The sequence below is a fragment of the Anopheles marshallii genome, chromosome 2 (genome assembly GCF_943734725.1).
Source record: "Anopheles marshallii chromosome 2, idAnoMarsDA_429_01, whole genome shotgun sequence".
Lineage (NCBI taxonomy): Eukaryota > Metazoa > Arthropoda > Insecta > Diptera > Culicidae > Anopheles > Anopheles marshallii.
In genome coordinates this window covers 73,366,304-73,388,442 of record NC_071326.1, presented here as the reverse complement: position 1 = coordinate 73,388,442, position 22,139 = coordinate 73,366,304, and the positions used below count along the sequence as shown (strand labels likewise).

Here is a 22,139-nt window from a genome sequence, read left to right as displayed (position 1 = left end):
TTGGCGCCTTTCACTCAGATTGCATTATTGCTATCGAATATTAACAACAGTTAAATCAAGTGTCTCTCGCGGTACGATACGTTACTGCTATCAGCCAACTGTGCTTCTTTCAGAATACCGTCTGTATGCTGTGGATCGAAAAATAAGATCTGTTGACCGTGATGAAATCGTGGTTTCCCACTCACGTCCTCATCTCCCTTCTCTGGTTCGATTAATTTCGCGACAATAGTACCACCGTCAGCACGTCCTTCTCCGGAACCGTTGGAATTGCCGTACCGTTTAGCCTCATCATGCACAATACTTTGGATAGTGCAGGATTTATTCGTGCATACGCTCAACATTAGGTGCGGCTGATCATCTTGCTTTCTATGGCGATGCTGGGCCGATTCTCTGCCGCCCGGTTCGGTGCAAAGTTTCAGCACACGCACAGTCTTATTTGAGTGCAGCACAAACAGCGTATCGTTGGTTTGTACCATTCTTTTGAGATTAGTTATGGAGTGAGCTGAAGAATTTGGGAAGATTATATTACGCGCATTCCTTTCTTTTTGGATAATTACACCATACTTACAAGCATCCGGTTTAACCAACAAAACAGGATCAAATTCTGATTGTACAAAGTGACTCAATCGGATCACTGTTTTGTTGCTGGATAGTACCATCTGATGATGATCATGCAGCAGAAGATTCTCAAAGGTACGCAACGCATCGTACGCGAAACGTCCCCCAATGCGGCTGCTCAAGTCAATCACTTTCGCTTGCACTAAGGAAACCTCCGGTGGTCCTAACTTCGCGCTAAGCACATTCTCCATGCCTAAATGTTCATGTTTCTGTGTCTGCACGTTCCATACAATGATCACTCCGGTGGAGAATAGTCCAAATACCTGAGTAGCGAAGCAAAAACCCCTAGTGAGCATTCAAACTGAACACCTTATGATAACACAAACTTACCTGATTAAATGCATTTTCATTCCCGATCTCCACGCTACTGTCTCGAATTACTGGCACGGGTAGCACTTTTACAGCTGCCATTTCCCAGCAGTTTAGTTTGTGTTTCTGGTGCACTTTTGGGGCTAAAATTTGATGAGGTGCCAACGCTTCGTTGTGACTCCGACCTGCATCACCAAGCCACATCTGGAGGGTCCTTTATATTTTGGAAGGAGAAGAAAAGTTTGTTGCTAAGTTATTCTAAGTATATAAGTTATAAGTTGCTAGTTATAAGATGGTGATTGTTCAAAAGTTTATCATACCCATCAGATGTCCCTCCAAACACCATCATATGCTTTCGCATCTCGTAGTCAATGCAAACGATCGAAGACCACGAGGAGAAGCGATACATTGGCCTTGAGTAGGTTCCACGAGCCCAAAACTCGAGCACAAAGCTGTCACACTGCACCGACGAGCGTACCAATTTGATCTCGAACTCGGGACACATTTTGCCACCATCAAACGAACGTACTACGTCGGCTGTAGATGTGCCGGTACGATGTTCCCTTATTTGGTTTGCACATTTCTCTTTCGCATTGTCATTAACTTTTCGCAATCGAAATCGTTTCGACTCAAGCAATGCTTCCATAGCAGGTGCAGCTCTACGTAAAAGTTGGACAATGCTGCGCTGTTGATTGTGGTTTCGTGTTCCATGCGTTAGAGTAGTATTCGAGGGCGATAGTCTACTGCTGGAAGTGGTCATATTCGAGAAACGTCTCTCTAACGCTCCATTCAGTGTGGAAAACATTCGCTCGATGTTCTGCAAGCTGCTATAGCACTGAACAGCGTCATCTTCTTCGCCCTCGTTCGTTTGATCATTCCATTCCGCTTCCTGGTCGATCCGACTAGCACCTCGGAAGCCTTCGTGCATGCAGGTTGATCGCTCTCGTACAGAGATTCCATATGTTTGGGAAGCCGTCGACAGCAGGCTACAGTCAGTTTGTGTATGCTTCCCGTACGCCACAGTATTTGTCATACCGAAATTAGTTCTCAGTTCGGCATACTCGTCCGGATCAAATTGGTACAGCTGTACCGTAATGTCGTTCAGCGATATTTTACTCAAAATATCAACGCTTCTTGCATTTTTGGACGCAATCTTTTGTGTCTTCACGTCAAGTTGAGCCTGTATTACAGCGACAGTTTCGATTTGCTTTGGAGCATTTGAAGGCACTTTTTCCTCACCCTCACCTTCATCCTCGTCGTCACCACCTTCCGATGAAGAATTGATAGATTCCGTATGTTCCGCACTGCTCTCAGTGCTGGAACATCCCGCACTGGGCAGGCTTTCGTCGGATTCAAAATCTGACTCGTAATCATAGACCGGTTCGGGTGTCGCTGGTTTGGGAACGCTGACTTTTGGTGCAACAGGAACGACTTTCTTCGGAGCACTCGCCGGAACGGTTGAACCTTTCGATTTTAGCGCTTGCTGTTGTTTGGGACCTTCATTCCGAACCGCCGGTTTATTGAGCGGCTTTTTCACTGCACTAGGCCGGTTTGACCTTGACGGTACGGCTGGTTTTCGTGGACCAAATGACATCTGTAGGGTGTGGTTATAATATGATATATTGTTAATTTTAAACAATATTTTGTTGGTTATTATCGAATAAAAGAGTTGTAATACCATTATCTAACTGTGTAATATTGCAGATTTGTTGGGTTTCAACTAGCTGAAAAAGAAACGTTCGTCGAAAGAAAAACACACCCGCTACGGGCATGTCTACAATAGTTCGCAAGCGGTTGAACTGTTCGATTTCCAGTCTTTCGTAAGCGCGTTATTTGATCGGTTTCGGGGTGTCATTTGGCCACAGCAATAAAGTTACAGCAGCCCGCACCAGTGCCTGTGCACGAGCGTGAAAATTAGTCGCAAAAATGAACCGACGTATATCGATTGAATGATTGATTGTATTTTCACAGTGGCAGTGGTCGACTTTGTGAAGTAGGCATCGAGTACCGGAACGGTGTCACTTCAAGAAATAACGAAAGATAATTAAGCGATACAAATAAATATTTCAAGCTCACAAAATATTACGAACTATTTGGGTTTCTGGAACTTGTTTTTTTATTGCTCCGTGACAAAGTTGAGATATTGAAGGAACGTAGCCCTGATGTGAATTGTACAGAAACTGCTCAGAATAATGCTCGAAGCAGTCCAATCTTTATTATATTTGGGACGACGGTCACTAGTAACAGATGAGATGCATTAATATTGAGGATTTTACCTGAAAGACTATAATAACTTGTGGAACTCATGAAGACAAAGTAAAAGAGTTGGTAATAAGAGACAAAATGAATATTCACTGTGTTCACTGCAAGACAGTCTGAAGATGTTAAATAGTGAAATAATGAATCTAATCTAACGCATAACACTGTCACTACTAACAGATCAGATGCATTAATTTTGAGGATTTATGTGGAGAAGAGTCAAGCATATTCAGATATTCAGTATATCTAATATTGAATATTGGTTATTGGCTATTTGGCTATTTAAATCATGACTCAATTTTCAAAATAATCACCGAATCTCATAGATTCAAGAATGAATCTCCTTAAATTGACGAGTCTTTATAGAACCTCAATGAATCGTTATTTATGAATTGCGAAGAGAGAATATGATTCTACGCATTCTTCATGGTTTTAGCAGTGGAAATAATGAAAGTATTGGTAGCATTGCTTCAAATGATTGCGTAGACCATGTAAACAGAATTGGTTTTGCTAGCAACCTCCTTCTAACGTTGATAGGGATTCACAAATCATTGACGATGCATGAATCTTGGAGAATATATGAACCATCAGATTAAAGATTTAGACTCATTCAGATTCATGAAAAAGGATCTGATTCACCCAACAGAAATGTTAATGTTAAATAAATGCCCATTTAACGAACACTAGTACAAATCAACCAAGTTTCATAACTTTAGCAACCGGATACAATTAAAATCTAATTTTATACACTTTAATATAGCATCTTTTCGGCGTAAAACTTATTTAACTCATTATAAGAAGATTGATGTAGGGGATATCTTCGAGTGTATTTGGTGGTCACCTGATAGGACCGATCCAAAAGACCGACCGGACCAATCTCCGTACTAACAAGGACTGATGTCTATCCGGCTGAATAAGTAAAGTAATACAGAAATGCCAAACATGGCAGACATGACCTAATAGGTCGTTACAATAAGAACAAAAAGAAGCATTGGCTTCAATTTAATTATCTGAGCAATAACTTTGATTTAGCCTTTATGTCTAGTAAAACTTTTCACCATTGAATGAAAACATTGCACGCAAATCAGTAAACGCTTCAAGTGTTGCCTAAATTGGACCACTACTGTAACCCCCGGTGTAACATGTGAAAACTCTTCCCAGCTGACCTCAACCCGGTGGAAAAGAACCGGTAATTTCATGGTCAAACATTGACGGTGACTCAGTGAATGACGATTTTCGATCTATTCCTTCTCGCTCTAGCTAAGCCAACCTGTTGGCCTAACATTGGGAAACACATCAGGAAACAAAAATGACCATTTTTACTATTTACTCGATCAAGCATCGATCTTCGCTTGGGCAAGCAATTGTTTCATAGCTTAGGATGCTAATTCGGCATATCGCAAGACAACCGCTAGCAGAGATGCATTCGCTTCGCGGCTTCTGAACAGTCCCTTAACTCCCTCCCCCGTTCCCATTCAAACCGTTGGTTGGGTCCAAAAACGGGTTTAGATTTGGTTTTTCGTGTGTCTGTCCATTCGCGTGTGCTTCTAATTTTTCGATAGTTTAGGTCTCTCTCTCTCTCTCTCTCTGACGCGCTCTCGGCAGTGTTGGTGGCATCCTCCTTCACCCGTACAGGTTGCATAAAGATCGAACCAGCGCACAAAACCTGCTGTCACGCATGGTGAGCTTTTGGGGTGTTTGATAGATTTTTGCGGCCGCCATAGGGGGACGGTGGATAGCTGACCGTCATCTGCGTGACTGTCGGCCAACGGCGACGCATCTCACACACACGGGGAATTACGTCCTTTCAAGTGCCGGAGGGGAGACTGGGTGACGGGGTGCCAATGGGAGGGGGTGGGAGGGGGTTGATCGCCGGGCGACGCGGGTTGTTGTTTTGGTTTGATTGCTTTCGCACACACTGGACACTGCGGGGACTGGACTTCCCGAACTGTCTGTCTCCCTCTCTCTTTAGCGTCAGTGCGTGCTTGACCGATGTGTGTGTGTGTGTGTGCGGCGAACTACTTATTGTTTGAGCCTTTTATTTTGGTATGCGTTTTGGGGGGCCAGTTGGGTTTCTGCGGTTTGGTGGATTTACCACCGCAGTGGAGAGCACGTGGAGCAAATGGGATGGGGTGGGGAGGGAGAGGAGGGTTGGGGGGGGGGGGAGGGTGGTTTCAGGCTTTCGCACCGTTCCAGCCGAACCGAAGCCGCCAGATCGTTTGCGATCGCGAACGCGTGTGCGCGATCGTTGCTCGCTTGTTGGATTTTTCAGTCAGTAACAAAAAAATAAATCGGAACGGCGATAGATTACGGAATTACGCGTGTGATTTTATGTTTAATGTGTCTCACGCGACGGGGTGGGTTAGTTTCGAACAGTTAGCGAATAAACGCCAATCGGGAAGGTTCCGAAATAGACGTGCAGTTCTGGGGCGGGCGTTTGTGAGAATCCCGAATGAAACTGGCAGCACCCGAAATGGTTCCACTGCAAACCTCCCTCGCGCTGGTGTCCGTGCGGTGGGCGATCGTTCTGCTGCCGTTGCTGATGTTGCACGCGATTGCGCTAGACGCCAAATCACAACCGTCGAAACAGTGTAAGTATAGCGTCACTGCATTGCAACACCGTTTCGTGGGCGCATTTCTTTTCTTCGGCTCGGTGGTGCTGTGCTATCGACGCGTGCCACCGTAATAGAACAAGTGATTTAAATGCTGGTGCAAGCTACGAACGCGCGCGAACGCCAACCCTAATTTTTTTTTTGAAGTGTCACAAGTGCGTACTAAATGGCGGGCGGGCCAATCATTATCACCACATCCGTTGCATAATGCGCAACGAAATTGTGCATAATAGTTGCATCGCGAGATGGATGTTGTTTTTTTTTCCTGCCAACGATGGCAACAAGAAAGTGGCACAGTGACAATTGACAAGGATAGCGAGTGATGTTCCGATCCCACCGCAGCCATTAATTTCCCTTTCGAATGACCCGTTCGGTTGGTGAGGTGATGTTGTGGGACAACCAGCAGCACACCCGTATGAGTGCGCGAGGGTGCTAACCGCAGATGCTTCAAGGACACGGCGGGAGTGTTTTTAATGAGTCCTGCCGAAATGAACGGGGCCAATGTTAGCGAGTTTATCGCCTCATACCGACGGCGGTGGCGCGCAATACATGCCACCAGTTTGGTGGCCGTTTCCTTTATCGCGATGAACACCTTCACCTGGCCGGGGGCACCACCGTCCCGCGGCGGTGCTGCGGAATGGAATCCTTTCACTTTTTCCCGAACTTGTCGCACGTTTGTTATGTGCGTGTGTGTGTGTGGTCCACATTTTGGCGTTGTATTACAGGTTCAAAAAATTGATTGCGCAATCCAATGTTGCCATTTTTTTTTTATTTTCATTTTGTAATTATCGTCTTTTTTTCTTCATAAAAAGATAAAAAAGAAAACGGTTCCTTTATTCAACTGAAAAAAATCACACTCTTAACATCGTACGATAATGTTATTCACAAGTCAGGCGTGAAAAATGGCTGTTAAAAGACACTAACAAACAAAGCACACAACATCCATTACTAGGAAGCAGAATAGCAGAATATATTAGTTCGATCAGCAATTCCTACAACGCATTCATTAAAATCTCACCCACACACACACACACACACACGGACACACATTCCTTTTCTTCCAAGCCGGCTTAAGATTTCCTAGTCAATTACCTCGTTAGCCCGTTGCATTATCAACGGTTTGAAGGTCAACGGAAATGTCGGTCAAAAACCTGAAATCGAGCTAAGTACAGCCCGGGCCACCCCGTTGGATCACGTTGCATTCGCAACTGTCGCAACCGTTTTAGATGATTTCGCACCGGTTCGCATGATCGGCGATGTAAATGAAGGTGTATGTACGGAGTGTAGTTGGGGAATCCCCCGAGAAAAGCTAGAGAATTCGCTGATTTTTTCTTCTATTTTTGTTTTGTTTGCTACCGAGAGTCACAAAACTGGACGGCATAGCTAGAAACATCTACCAACAGTGTGCATACCACCGTACATACCAATACATACACTCAAATATTAATGCGTATTTCGCGCTTCCATCTCGTTTCAGTGCGCGTGTGTATCGTGGAGGGTAGCGGTAACTACAAGAAAGGGACACAAAACTGTCCCACGCTGGAGAAAACCTCCAACATACGCTGCGTGTACGGGCTCGATCGGCTAGACTGCTTGCGCAAGATACACAAGGGTGCCGCCGACTTTGCCGCCTTCTACCCGGAAGACTTTCTTGCGGCACGGTGGGCTGGGGTGGACATGCTGGTTACCAGCGAGCTACGGTTTCACGCCGGTAAGCCAACAAGCCAATGTCAAGTGCAGTGTGTCGGCGTAGCGTACGGCCGGGTCCACTAATCGTCACTCTTTCGATTTCGGCAGAACACTTCGAGTACCAGATCGTGGTGGTGGTGGATAATGAGGCGGAGATTAACACGGCACGCGAGCTGCGGGGAAGCAAATTCTGTCATCCCGGGCATGGTTTGAAGAATCACTGGACGGCCGTACTGGCAGATGTAAGTATCTCGTAGAAAGGATAGCATAGAGCGGCCTGTTCCCGTACGCTTGGTCACGATCAGGGCTGTTAGATACTGTACGCTTGGTTTGTGAACTTTGTCCAGTTCATTTAAAATGTTGTATATCCGCTCTGAGTATTCACGAATCGTTAAAGAATTGATTCCTGATTTAAGTGACTCTTCTCTAAAGATTTATTTAGCTCAACACTGTAAAATAACAAATTAAATATTAACAATCAGATTAAACAAGTAGGCCTTTGAGCCAGAGTTGTCAAAAGAGTAGTCAACTTGCTGTGCTCGGAGAAGTTTCAATGAATCCACTTTGACATTCTGCGGTGTTAAAATCGACGTAATCTCCGAAAGTAGTGAAAAGCATTCATCACCATGGAGTTTCATGGTGCTGCATGTTTATAAGAGTCTAGAAAGGTCAGCCACATCTGAAGTGATGGTAGTAATATCTGAAGACTTACCAGTCCCTGAGATAAAGGGGCCCACATAAACTCGGGTTCAGACATACACGAGTTACAAATTTAACAACTGAATAGTTTATAGCAAGGAATTCAATGGTTGAATAATAATGCCTCACCAACCTTCAAATGTAAACAATATTTTACACAGATTCGCCATAGGCGGAAATTCGAGGTACACAAATCCACTCACGGGTTATAGCGATCCACTAGAATCGTGTCTGAGGGAATAGGGGAATTTGGGGATTCCGGGTTATATCCAAACGAGAGACGACCGTCAACTCTTGACGATATTTGACATCTCGTTAAAGTGTATGCCTCGTCAAGTTGCGAGATATTCGATATAAAAACTGAAGCGACTTTCTTCGTCCTCTTCTTTATTGGCACAATAACCTCAAGAGGTCTTTATGTCTGCCATTTCTTGTTTTTGTTGACATTTATTTTCCCCGTAGCTGAATAGTCAGTCCTTCGTACAAGGGGGCTTGGTTCGGATGGGATTTTAAACCGGTGCCTATCGTGTGAACCGGGCCGCCCCAAATTGCAGTCTCTATTCCTTCCTTTTAACATTGAATAACTAACAAATCTTTTTTTTCTCCCGCAGTACTTTGAAACGAGACTGACACCGCGAGATTGTGAGGAAGATCTGTCGCCGGTGGAATCGAGACTAAAGTCCGTCGCCTCTTTCTTTGGACCTTCCTGTCGGGCTGGCCCATGGGTACCGGATCCGGTAGAGGATCGTCGATTGAGTAAGTATTTCGTCTGCGTAAGGATCTCATGATCTTTATATCCCACGAAAAAAGATCTTAATCTTTCGTGTATATATTTTAGAGAAAAAATATCCTTCTTTGTGTCAACTGTGCTACAACTCCTATCAGTGTGCGATTGGTGATAAACACTGGGGCAGACGTGGTCCACTGTACTGTTTGACGAGCGGTGCCGGTGAGGTGGCTTGGGCAAGATTAGACGACGTACGAAGTCACTTTGGATTTTCTGGCCTAGTGGCTGAAGCGAACCCAACGGAGTATAGTTTCCTCTGCCCAGATGGACATCTGCAGCCACTGAACACACGGAAACCATGTGTTTGGGTCGCTAAACCTTGGCCAGCAGTTGCTGCTAAATCGTAAGAATTTCTCAGCCACATCAACGCTCGATGGTCACTCTGTTTAAAAATGCTGTTTAATTCTCTCACTACACAGGAAAGTAGCAATGGAGGTGCAGGACTTGGTATCCAATCTAACACACGACGATGTCAACGGCTGGCAGAATGCGTTGCTTATGTTGCTGGAAACATATCACGTCAATATTACCACGCTAGACACTGTCATCCCGGTCGATGACTATCTGGATCAGGCGGTCGGATTTCAGGATGCGTACAACAATCCCGGATGTAGCCCAAGCCGATCGATAGTGTTTTGCACCAAATCGTTGCTGGAACTTTACAAGTGCTCTTGGCTGCAGGAGGTTGCCAGTGTGTACGGTGTCGAACCAGGCTTCCAGTGTATCCGTACGGATAGTTTGGACCAGTGCATGGCCAAGGTACGGTCCAAAGATGCAGATCTAGTGATAGTCGATCAGGATAATGCGATGCGAGCACAGCGAGATTATGGTTTACGTTCGATTCTGCACGAATACTCATCGAATGCACTCCATAAGTATCTGATAGTAGCGGTCGTTGCGCGTGATGGAGGTCTACGTTCTGGATATGGTAAGCACAACAACGATCCAATGGTGTTTGATGATACAAATAACATGGTTTTCTCTAATTTCCTAAAGATCTTCGAAATCGCCGCGCTTGTTTTCCCCAGTATGAAGGAGCTGCCCATACCGCAGTTATGGCCGCTCTGCGAAACCATTCGATCGGAAACGTACGCGACTTCTTTTCCGAAAGTTCATGCAACTGGAAACGCACCAGCCGCTGTTCCTCGGTGTACGATGGAGATGCGGGAGCCATGCGATGCCTTCAAGACGGCATAGCGGACGTTGCGTTTGTGAGCTACGACACGTTCAAAAGCATGAAACATTCTGCACAAACTAAGCAGCAGGAAAACTGGACCATATTCTGTCCGTTCAACAAACCGGTCAAACACAACGCCCTCTGCTACCTTGGCTGGACATCGGTGGGGCGCGTCATGATCAGCAACGAAACGATTGCGAGACGGCAGAACGAAATCTACAACGCCATGAAAGATGTCGATAAGCTATTCGGGCGCAAGAACGGTCTCAAGGCGGAAGCATTTAATCTGTACGGTATGTTCGACGGTCGGAGCGATGTGTTGTTTAAGGACGGTACCGAAAGTCTTCGCAACCGGCAGGAAATGATGCGCGACAAGAGCGATGGCTTTTTCGACCCGGCGGGCGTGAATCAGCTGCATAGCATGGGTACACGGTTGAAGTGTAGCTTGCACCAATTACTGACGGCTGTGGCAGTCTTGACATTCACACAAATGTTGCAAAGGGTATACATGAATAATGGATAAGGGATAACTCTTGGAGGAGCGAGAGAGAGAGAAAAAAAATGCCCACATTACATAGCCTAGGTAGGGAAACAACAAATTGCGGGGCAACAAATCGCTGGATCATTACGCAGCTAGGGCCCCACTGTTACAACTGACGCTGTACCAAGATTTCTATCGTTAAGATCGTGGAATGTACTGGCTATGGTTAAGTATTTTAAGGTAGATTTCATTATTAAGTTTTAGCGAGTAAAGCAGCTACTTACCGCTTCGAGCGTTTTCGAACCGTTCGTTCTCGATCGTTTTCAATTATACCTCGTTAGCTTTTTTGACACAAAGTTCCTGTGCGGTACCGGACCACGGTTCTGGATTCAGTATCGTCTAGAAAGCATGCGAAAAAAAACCAACCAAACCATTCATTCAATACTCCTCATCCCGGCCATTACGGTTAATTTTGTTCTTGTGTAAAATAATACTTACAAGCTTCACTGTGTAGCAAAATTAGGAACAAAAACCAACGAAACGAATATTTATCACAATAAAAACAAATTGAAATGCTTTGGAAATTAAGAATCCGAGTTTGTTTGTTGCATTCTGTTTGCGGTTGCCATGGTAACAAAAATGTCAGCACGTGATTTATCATTCGTTCTGGCAACACTGCTGCACAAACAAATGATGGTGCTTATTTAAGCTATATTTTGTATTAAATTTCATGTCATCTGTTCGTAACCATTAAATACATTGTCACAGAAGGATATTGAGGCAATTGTAAATGTTTATCAACGTTAGTAAAACTGTCTTCTATAAATGCTTTAGCTTAAACCGCCGGACAATGTGCATGCGGTACGTCTTTTTGTACAGCGGCACCAAGCAAGCTTTTGTACGCTCGGTTGCTTGTACGCTTGCCCGTGACTATCTGCGGTGGTTGTAAATGCCACGAAAAAGGAAGGATAAACCAAAAAACCACCTGTTGCAGGGCGAGCCTCCAGGCGATGACATCGTTTCGGATCAAAAACCTTTTCCTCGTCCCGCTTTTCCCAGGGACCGCCACCGGTTTCTTCGTCGTCTAGCGGGAGGCTACTGTATGGGCCCGAGTCGGGCCCTTCGGGCAATAATAGTCACACAAACTACTATTGCGACTCGCACCGAAATCCTGTCGGGCTGTAACGGAATAAAAAACCAGGACATGCGTAGAAAGTGCGTAAAAAGGGATTGTTTTCGTCCCGAACGGTCCCATCTACTACGGGAACATGTACCCCGCGCGTGTGATGCCCCCGACATTCATCATCAACATCATTGTCATTCTTGCTCGTCCTTGTGGACTTGAGAATTGATTCCTCTTCAGAACAGCGACCGTGCTCCCGTACAGGGGATTATTCATTTTGTGGCGGTGAGCTAAAGGTGACGCCAGTACACGCGCTCGTGTAGTGTTCCGTTTCTTGGTTGCAGAGCTATTATTCTTTTTGGAAAGGGTTTATTAATCGATATCGGTTACACATTGTGCAAGTAGGTAGGTAGTGAGCCCTTTGAATTGTACGTAGTAATTGGCATTCTATTTACCTGTACAACTTGAACCACTTGGAGAGTTGCTTTACTGTAGTGTACACGTTTGCAAAATTGTTTATACTTCTAATAAGCTTAATATAAATAATATTCCTAATATCCCAGCTTAGAGTTACACATTTCGGTGCTATACGCAGTGCATATCATGATGCTGTCCAATAGCAACGGTCTAAGGATGGAGATTATTACCGAACCATGGTTTCCGGAGGTCATACAGCATCTTCGTCAAACGTTCTTTGCCGACGAACCATTAAACAAGGCCGTAAACTTGTGTCGTCCCGGTGACGGGCATACGCTGCTCGAAAAACACAGCCTCTCGAGCCTTCGTGACGGTATTAGTGTCATGGCAATCACAAACAGTGGAGAGGTTGGTACCCATCCTCTTAACCTAAACATACCTAAACATTCTGAGGAAAATTCTTTCGCTCGACCCACAGAGAAAGAAAGAGAGAGAGAGGCATTGAGTGTACAAAAATATGTATGAGCAGTAATTTCCGTTTCACATTTAACAGATAGCTGGTGTCGTCGTTAATGGGATTCTGCATGGCAATGAGGATACGGGCCGCGCACTGGACCGGTTGGCCGAGATGGATGATGAAAAATTTCGCAAAATTTTCACCCTGCTGTACGAGGAAAATCTCAAGATTGACTTGTTCGGGCAGTTTTCGGTGGAGAGCATTTTTGAAATACGCATCCTGTCGGTTGATTCAAAGTAAGTCAAAGTTTGTTGGAGATATGGTTTAAACTTAATTAATTGATAATTTTGGCAATTGTTTTCCCTCAGATTTCGTGGTCAAGGATTGGCGAAAGAGTTGATGAGAAAAAGTGAAGAAGTTGCTCGCGCTAATGGATTTAGGGTAAGTATATTCTGGTAATCACCGACGACATCGTAACCGTCTTTGGTAACTTCCCTTTAATGCAGATAATGAAAACCGATGCAACCGGTTTGTTCTCCCAACGGGTGGCCACTTCACTCGGGTTCGTTACCAGACACGAGGTCAAGTACGACGACTATCTCGACCAGGATGGACATCCGGTGTTTCATGTTGGTGAGCCGCATGATCGATTAAAAATTATGTACAAAGCACTGTGTTAAATGTTTTGATCGCCGTAATGTCGAACTGCGCAAAGAACCAAAAAGGCGTAAGGGAAAACAAAAGGCACAAATAGTTGTTACTATCAGTAAAATGTTATTTATATTGTATCAGTGTGTCGTATCGGGATGGAAGCCATTTTTGTGCCATAGGCATGAGAAAAAAGCAAGATGTAGTACTACTCTAATGCAATGTTTATGTATTATAACACGGCAAGTATACCAAGTACGGTGGATAGATAACCGAACACAGTGTGGCTATGCGTCTATATAAGGTGTTAATTGTGCGAACCCAAGAGCCATGACTCCAACAAACCAACTCCACAACATTTCTAGTGTCAGAATAGCATACAGCACGAAACCATCCAATATGATAGATTGTCGGTTTGTTCCCTGAAACTGACTGCATGATTGTATGCAAAAGTATGGTCTGTTTTAAATTTAACGTACCATTTTACGTGTTATATACTTTGTTTTTTAGACTTAGTTAAGTGATAAGTTAATGATTAATCTGCTGCCTACTATTTAAGATCATGGAGAATAAGTGAATGCGACAATAACTGAATTGTGGAGGATACAAAGCATACAAAGCTCCTTTTGTAAGATCCAATACGCAAGTAATGTTCTTTTTCCATCGCATAAGTTCCAACAGTTCAAACAGCTAGTTAAGGATAATGTTTTGATAAATAACTGTACGACATTAACTCAATACACCAATGTGCAGAATGGAAATAAAAACCCTAACACAAAAGCTTATAGAATCTATCTGTTTTTCTTGAAGAACTAATTAATTCTAGGAGTTCTCTTTAAGGAATGGAAAGATATGTTATGAATGTCATCATTATTCTCTCCGTACGTACCCTACAAAAATGCGATGCGCGTCGATTCAACTTTAAAAACTCCTACTCCTAGAAGCTACTCGAGGAATATTTTATTCATCGGTACCTTGAGAAAGATTTGGTTGGAAATCTTTTTGAAAATGTATCCGAACGTATCCTCGTACGAACTGCGCAGCTCCCGAAACACAACCTCCCAGTTATCGTTCAGCACTTGGTGCATAGTTTTCCCTAAAAATGTACAGCATATGCCATAAGTAAACCGTAACAAAAACATCACCTTCGTTCTCCGACATTCTTACCTAGCCGTTCATCTCCATTGAAAAGGTTCCCAAACTGGAACGTCACCAACTTCGGTTCGAAATGCACGAGGTATTTGCGAATGTGCATGTACTGTTCGCCATTCCGCTCGACAAGCTCTCCAATAAGTTCGTGGTGTGTCTTCAACCGATGTAGCGTAATGTTGGCCAAACCTTTGCCAGTGATGGGCAGCACCAATATCCGACCATCCATGCTGTAGTTGCCGGCGAACTGTACCTGCGGTGTTATCGCTTCCGCCTTAATGATGAGTTTTTTCAGATCGGTACTAAAATAATGGAAGAAATATTAACTGCAATCAGCGCTACTCTCCAAAGCTATTCACTACTTACCGATATTTTAGAATGGTTGACTCCGTAAGGTGACTTAAGCGGACGTTGGTAAAATGTTGCTTCAATTTAATCGGTGACGACGGTTCACCTTGCTCAATCACCAGTGAATCCACCGCCAGTGGTTCTAGCGGCAAGATACCGAACTCTGGTAAACCATCCTTGAGGGCCCGTATTGCACCGTTGACCGCACTCCGAAGACACTGATCGAACTGTGGATCGCTTCGATGGCACTTCTCAAAACTGCTAGCTACAAAGTAAAGGGAAGAAACACTTCATTAGTAAAAGATCTTTTGAACTTCTAAACGGAAAGAGTACTCTATACTTACGCAAATCTTTTCCATCGGTGGTGGTCCCCAACGAAAGGAACCAAATGCCTACGAAGCAGTGCAGAATGTACCACGTGTTTGCGCCCATCGCTGTTGAATCTTTGTGGTTCGCGATCGTTTCAGTTGATCCTGTCGGTCGTACCGGTCGGTGCGAAGTGTGGTCCGTAATATCCTCTGGTAGTTGGTTTTATATAGCGAAACCGTCGGGGATCAAAATACTATCCCTTTGTTTCCGCGCAAGATGAGAAGACACCCCGGAAGTTAACCTCCCCTTTAACAGATGGTAACACAGACGACCATTCAGAAGAGGTTGGTTAATGAAGCACATCACGTCCGTATAGCCCAGCACCGGTTGGAGCAATCCGGTCGACGTCACTGTACGCGTACGCGCATTGGATTTGAAGAAAATCGATCATACACAGTCGTCTTTGGAGACAGTCGCAAGTGCATTGTTATCGCATTGGTACCACGCCAGACGTATTTTATATGCAGCAGAAGTAATAAATCTTTGATCGACAACTACATATGATAGCGTTGCAACAAAAGAATATGTTTTAAGCGTCGGGCACTATGTGTAGGGTGACCTTTAAAACAAAAGAATGGAATGTATTCCCCTACGTTTGTGTGATATTAATATACTATCAGAATAATTCTGTTTAAAATCCTTTCAAAGGTGTGATAAATTAAAAATTCATCTTTTCTAGGAGGAAATCCTATCGTTGATGTGTAATTTCGAACATAATCATTCTCCAACAATGGGTAAGAAAGGTGAATAACAATATTTTCCACCGAAATATGAATAGTATACACACCTCTGCAGTTGACGTCGAACGTTTGCCGATAACAGCGTATGATTGAATATGCAAATGTAACACAGCGAGTCACTACGGGACTGAGGTTTCTTTTACGTTAAATTTCGTGTGTTGCCGCTTGCTTACCTATTTAGCATGGTCCTGCCCGAAAAAGGGGGTGTGCGACGGCACGCGGTTGTGACCTTAACGAGATGATACCGTATGTCCACTTCGCGAGTGTACACGATATATTGGCCAATGATGTTGCGCCAGTGGAATAACAATGGTTTTGGTTTTGTTTTGCTTTTGGGAAACCGAACTTTATAGCGCAGAAGATGAGCTTATTGCGAGAGTTAGACGCAACTAGAGACGCAGAGAGACGAACAAACGGACAAGCAGATCTCTTACTTGGTCGGTGTTTGTTTCTTTCGTACATTGGAATTCCTTTGCTTTTGATGATATGTGTCAGATATTCTGGTGTTTTATCTCAAGTGAAGTTTGCTTATCATGGGAGATTAACGATAAATGATTTAACGGTGCCAAGGTCACATACCAGGTGGATGGAAAGCTCTCAAGCCCCTTTGCTACCGCCAAGGGACTGCGCCAAGGAGATGGGCTAGCTTGTCTACTCTTCAAGTTTGGAGGTTTATATAGGCTCATCCGTAGAATCTTCTACAAGTTAATCCAGATCCAGAGTTAATTGGTTTACCGAAGGATGGAACAGGCGGCGCAAAACCTCGGATTGAAGATTAACGAAACAAAAACCAAGTTGATGGTAGACTTACTCTGGTGGAGGAACTCCCAATCCTAACCTACGTAGAGTGGTTTAGAGTACTTCTTGCAACTGGTAGAAAACTGTCCGTAATATCAACTGTCCGCGACAATTCAATTCTTTCAAATGCAGTAAATTACAAAACAAGAATACCGAGTCAGTAATACTTTAATAATTTTTGCTAAACCTTAGAAAACAATGTACGATGGCAGGATTTAAAAAGTGATCGAAAAGTGAATGATAATTTTGTTGTTTTTTGAAAAAGACATTTCAATAAGCCAAAAATACTCAAATAATTTTTAATACACAATACGGAAAATGTAGGGATCCAACCTAATGTCCGTGCCGCTTGTGTGTTATTGCACTTTTGGGGGCAAACTGTGTGCTTCATCCAGACCAGCGTCCTGACAAGCGCTGCAAGATAGGAAACGTAAATGCTTCACAATCGATCATTTTAAAACGGTGAGCAAACAAGCACACAGCAGGATAATTTCAAAGGAACAACGGAAGGATTTTATACACACTCACACAGAGAGTAGAGAGAGAAAGAGACACACATGTAAGGAAAATTCTTCACAGTGGCGAACGAAGCAATACGTAACGGGGATCCAAAAAAAAACAGGACGATTAAGATACAAGAGTAACTACGCAAGAGACAAAAAAGCACAGCGCATTAGTAAATAATTGCGGAAGCTACCGAGGGAGAAAGTCCACAAAATCATCGTCCAACAAAGACTAAAGCTTGTTTTGCTGCTATTAACTTAATACACAAATTCCTCTTAAATTTTCAGTTGTTTCAGCTCAATATAATTTCCACATCAACTTTATATCCAAAACGAAATATTATTTACCGATCCGACCGAGTAAAAGTTTAGTAGCTCAGCGGCAATAAAACCAGATAGGAAATATGTACAACCGAAAGTAAATTAAGGAGAAAATACGAACATACAGATAGAAAGTGGAGAATATAATAGAAAATTAGCAAAACGAATAGGAAAACTCAAGTAAAGAAACAAAAAAACAATAAAAAGGACCAACAACACGCGCACGAATATAATTTTGAGAGGGGGAAGAATTTACAACACAAGCTACTGTAACGTCTATATGTCAGTAGCATGTTGCCATGGACAGGAATCGTCCATTGAACGAAAAGCAGAACGCTATGCTCGTTAACAAAATCATACTTTCAACAGGGTACGCCAAGTGTCCGTATCCATAATGATCGGATTCTGATAACAACCACACACACGCACACACACAGCAAAATGGGAAGGCTTTAAAGGTTATGGAGACACAGCACCAACCACTAACCACCACAACAACAACAACAAACACAGCACACGCCAAAGAAACGGAGGAAAAGATAGGCATAAGAAAGCATAAAATAGTATGAGCGGGTCGTACCGGGTTGAATATACTCACAAACAAAACAATAGAAAATCATAGTAACGCTTGGGTGGGTGGGTGTTGCAGTGTGGGGGTGGCTGATAGGCTGCCCGCCGCCGCGTAGTGCTGCTGAGCTTTCCATTTTGCTGCGTTTGCACCATTATATCGTATTGCGTAAAAAGATCCGTGGAGTCTAAAAAGCTTTTCTCCACCCATGGGGGGGGGAGGGAGTCTTTAAGTTGTGTTTTTTCATGTGTGTGTGTGTGTGTGTTTCTGTATTCAAGAGGGAAGACAGATACGCAACCGGTGAAGGCATCCCTAAAGCACTAAAGCACTGTATGGTTCCTCCTGTTCCATCTGATTTCATCGTTCGTTCTTCCTCCATTTTTATTGTTCCATTCCATTCATAATCGGTCCATTTCCCGCGTGTCTTGCATATTGAGCGCCATTTTGCATCGGTACGCAGGATGGCTCATCTTCCGCCGTATTAACATGCGCTAAAATTTGCTGCTTTTGATGAGCTTCTGAAAGCCACCTACACCGAAATATAGGCAACAAACAAAAATGGTGCTTCATTAGTATGTGCTGTAACAAAAAACAAAATGGCTACATGCTATAGAGAAGATCAGGGTGCGCATTACAGGGGTTTTCGATCCATATGTAGTGGAACTGGTTCAATCACTTAGGAGAAGGTTACAAACCGCTAGTGGAACATTACAAACACACTGTGGAAGTTTGCAATCATATAGTGGAATCTTGCATACAGACAGGGGGAGGGGGGCGAACTGAAACACTATATGGATCGAAACTCTGTAAATTGTGAACTGTGCCAAGAGTATACTAACTGGGAGGAATTATAATGTGGTTGGAGAGACAGAGAGACAGAGAGAAAGAGAGCGGTACAATAATTGCATTCACGCAAACAATTTCACAAAACAAAAAGGGAAGTGAAGGACGTCGGGGACTATTGCTTTATGCCTTGATACATTAATATTATTGCGAAAAATTAGAAATTGAAAGAGCAAAATAGAAAGAAATGAAGACAAAAAGTCAACACCACTACCGCTTATACAATAATATAACACAACTTACTATCCCTAACCCCAAAATCGAAACAAAGCAGTCGTTGACAAAGAATGAAAGAAGTTACAAACATTCTCAATGAACGTTAAAAACCGACGAATGAAAATTTCAAACAATGAAGATACAAACACTACACAATTGCATTGCAAAAATGCTTTCGAACTAGGATGAAAAAAACGGTCACTGTTATCCCTTTTTTTTCGTTTTGTGTGATACAATTTTTATTTATGCTGTTTAAAATTTTGATTCTTACTTATGTGTTGTGTTATGGTGTTGGGGGAGTAGGAGGGGGATGTAGGAGAAAACCGGGGGAAGTGGGAGGTTGTATTGTTTTCATTTTTACTTCCTTACAGCTTGGTTTTGCATTGTTATCAACAAACGTATTTTCTTTTGTATGTGTGTGTGTGTGACATTGATCTATACTTGTAATTTGCATTCGTGTACAAATTGGACGCCTCTGGACCGCGTTGTGTGCTGCTGTGTCACTATCTTCTCTTACTTCCTCATTATGTTTGGAATATCATGTAAGATTCCAACATTTTTCTTCTTCTGTTTCTCTCGTTTTTTTTTTGTTGTAAATTATGGGAAAGCGGGATTATTAAGATATTAATACGATCCGTGTCCTGTCCTATCGTTTCATTTGCCGTGTCGTTTCATTTGCTACTGCGGAAACGTATCATGATTTTTCATTGTCATATTTGTTTTGTTTTATTTTTTTTTTTGTTTGAAAAAGATGTGGCATTTAGTTTAAATAGGTGAGGCATTACATTACACGCCATTTTGCCATTTATCTTGCGCGATTCGTTAAAGCGTAAACTGTCTATCCTTTCGACACACACAAAAACACACAGGAGTGGGAACGCAAGCAAACGCGTGTAGTTTTACTACAGACTGGTGGTCGTTAACAGCAAAGTTCGTTACCTGGCTAACCAGCATTCACACCGGCGCTCCTCCGAAAAAATCCGCGCCCACACAAGGTAAGAGTAAAGTATAACCCCGCAGCAAGGTGTTTGGAGCGTTTTTCCATTAACAATGGCTTATTTCATTGCTATTTCTATTCCAGAGTGTGACGAACGGCTGCATAAAATGCATAGCCGTTCAGCTAACACGTTCGCCACTACAAGACTTGCCAGTTTATTATCGTAGTCTTTTCGAAATCGAAGCACAGGAAAAAAAACCTAATTAATAACCAGAATCCTAACACACCTCAACCTGGTCAACATATATGACATATAACATGCACACTATACCGGTAAAAAAGATGAGTTTATACATTTGAACCATAATAATGATTGATTAGAACGTTGATTTACGAATCGAAAGGACACTGATATGATACACATGCAATGACACATATCGTAGAGTTTACATGATGTTTAACAGTAAAAATAACATAAATAAATGAAAATTCAATCGCTCTAAATCATACAACTTTCTTTAAGCCCTCGATGCTAAATGGACCTCAAGCATTTAATAACGGATAATGCAATTTCTCTCGTAAATAATGCAACGATAAATTTAACCCACACAACAGTGTGCACACATTAGAGGTTCGGGTCTGAAGACTGCCCAAATTATGTTTGTTGGTACTTTATTAACATTAATGGAGACATCTCAATAATGAACTGGCAAATCTCGTCAACATCAGTGCCACCAATTGGTGTCTTCTAGCAGCCTAGAGCTCCCTTCCGATACGACAATGCAGATGATCCCTTAAGGGACCAACAGCACACGGCAGACTTTTGTCTGCTTTGTGCTTCCGCGGTACTGACTGCATCGTAAAATAAAGCTCTCCCCACCCTGGGTTTGCTGCTGCTAATCGGAATTACTCACTAAATCTGCTGTCGGAGGGGGGATTTGGCCGTTACATTGCAACATGTTAACAATAAAAAGGGAGAAAACTGTTATGCGCTCGATACACAAGGAAGAACAGTTTGTTTACGTTAAATGTAGTTGGGGGATTTCATTCCATGCATGCCTGCTGTTCTCCCCGCCATGGGCGCAAAATTTAATCGTAATCTCAATCAGGAAGGAAAAATGGAGCCAACTTTGCTTCCCTCTCTCTTGTCTATTTCCTACCCGACACGGGGTGCTTGAATGTTTTGTTGATTTAGCGCTCCAGTGTATTACTGTTTTTGGCGGTTTTCTCTTTCGCCTACCCCCATTTGCTGCTATCAGTTGCCGGTGGCCGCTGTTTGTAAACATTGTCTCAATTATTGTAGTCAAAGAATTTTTATACCCTCCTCTAGTAGTTCTGCTGCTGCTCAAGTCATGCACGGTGCGGCGTGGTGGTGTGTGTATGAGCTGTTATTTGTGGTGCAATCACGCTGCTACAGAGAACGCAGAAGTGTGAATGTTTCATTGCATTTCAAATTCACACACACGACGACACACACATGCGCTGCTACTTGGCCCTACTGACTTACAGTGGGCCATCTCATCAACTGACAAATCTACCATTTGTTATCATGTGTTGTTAGCATGCATGTTTGATGTTTTTTCTATCTCTCTCTCTCTCTCTGTGTCTCTATGTTTATTTACCTCTTTCCACTATGCATTTGCACTCCTAACGTGTTTCTAAATTCAATTATCATCCAGAAACGGTCCTGTGGTTTACCTTTGTCTACTACTGTTCTACACCTCATATGGTTGGCGAATATGTTGTTTGTCACCATGCTTGAATCCTTCCCTCCTTGCAACGGCGGTGCGCTATTTTCACCCTGTTTCCCCGCGTATTGTGTTGTGCCAAACAGATCGTCTAACTTTTCCTCTGTGTTTTTGTCTTCCAAGCGCGTATCGTCGAGTAACAGAATAATCAGAACAAAAACAGTAATGGTTCCAGTGGGGACGTCTTCCATGCCTATAACCTTGCATGTTTCTCTTTTTTGCACTGCTTTTGCACTTTCCTTTATGAAAGACCGTCGACTGTTTTAACTGCACCTGTTTATAGCTACTTTATAAGTTGAATCCTAACACTTCAACTTTCTCGC

General features: G+C 43.2%; 4 protein-coding genes across 4 annotated transcripts; 2 read left to right on the top strand and 2 right to left on the bottom strand.

Moving 5' to 3' along the window:
• Positions 1-50: 50 nt before the first annotated feature.
• LOC128709155 (uncharacterized) lies at positions 51-2,521 on the bottom strand. The gene is made up of 4 exons (XM_053804140.1): positions 1,248-2,521; positions 949-1,141; positions 569-881; positions 51-502 (listed from the first exon to the last, which is right to left on the bottom strand). Exons 1-4 carry the CDS (start codon positions 2,519-2,521, stop codon positions 51-53), a joined length of 2,232 nt encoding a protein of 743 aa, XP_053660115.1.
• Positions 2,522-5,659: 3,138 nt separating this feature from the next.
• LOC128718538 (transferrin-like) lies at positions 5,660-11,816 on the top strand. Its single transcript, XM_053812160.1, has 8 exons — positions 5,660-5,777; positions 7,276-7,509; positions 7,596-7,729; positions 8,798-8,942; positions 9,025-9,316; positions 9,393-9,901; positions 9,970-10,652; positions 11,691-11,816. The coding sequence occupies exons 1-8, from the start codon at positions 5,660-5,662 to the stop codon at positions 11,814-11,816; spliced, it is 2,241 nt and encodes a 746-aa protein (XP_053668135.1).
• Positions 11,817-12,357: 541 nt separating this feature from the next.
• Positions 12,358-13,308, top strand: LOC128718536 (arylalkylamine N-acetyltransferase 1). The gene is made up of 4 exons (XM_053812159.1): positions 12,358-12,579; positions 12,725-12,924; positions 12,997-13,069; positions 13,135-13,308. Exons 1-4 carry the CDS (start codon positions 12,358-12,360, stop codon positions 13,306-13,308), a joined length of 669 nt encoding a protein of 222 aa, XP_053668134.1.
• A 912-nt stretch (positions 13,309-14,220) lies between these two features.
• Positions 14,221-15,205, bottom strand: LOC128718535 (protein takeout-like). Its single transcript, XM_053812158.1, has 4 exons — positions 15,118-15,205; positions 14,792-15,038; positions 14,444-14,727; positions 14,221-14,372 (listed from the first exon to the last, which is right to left on the bottom strand). The coding sequence occupies exons 1-4, from the start codon at positions 15,203-15,205 to the stop codon at positions 14,221-14,223; spliced, it is 771 nt and encodes a 256-aa protein (XP_053668133.1).
• Between the last annotated feature and the right edge of the window lie 6,934 nt (positions 15,206-22,139).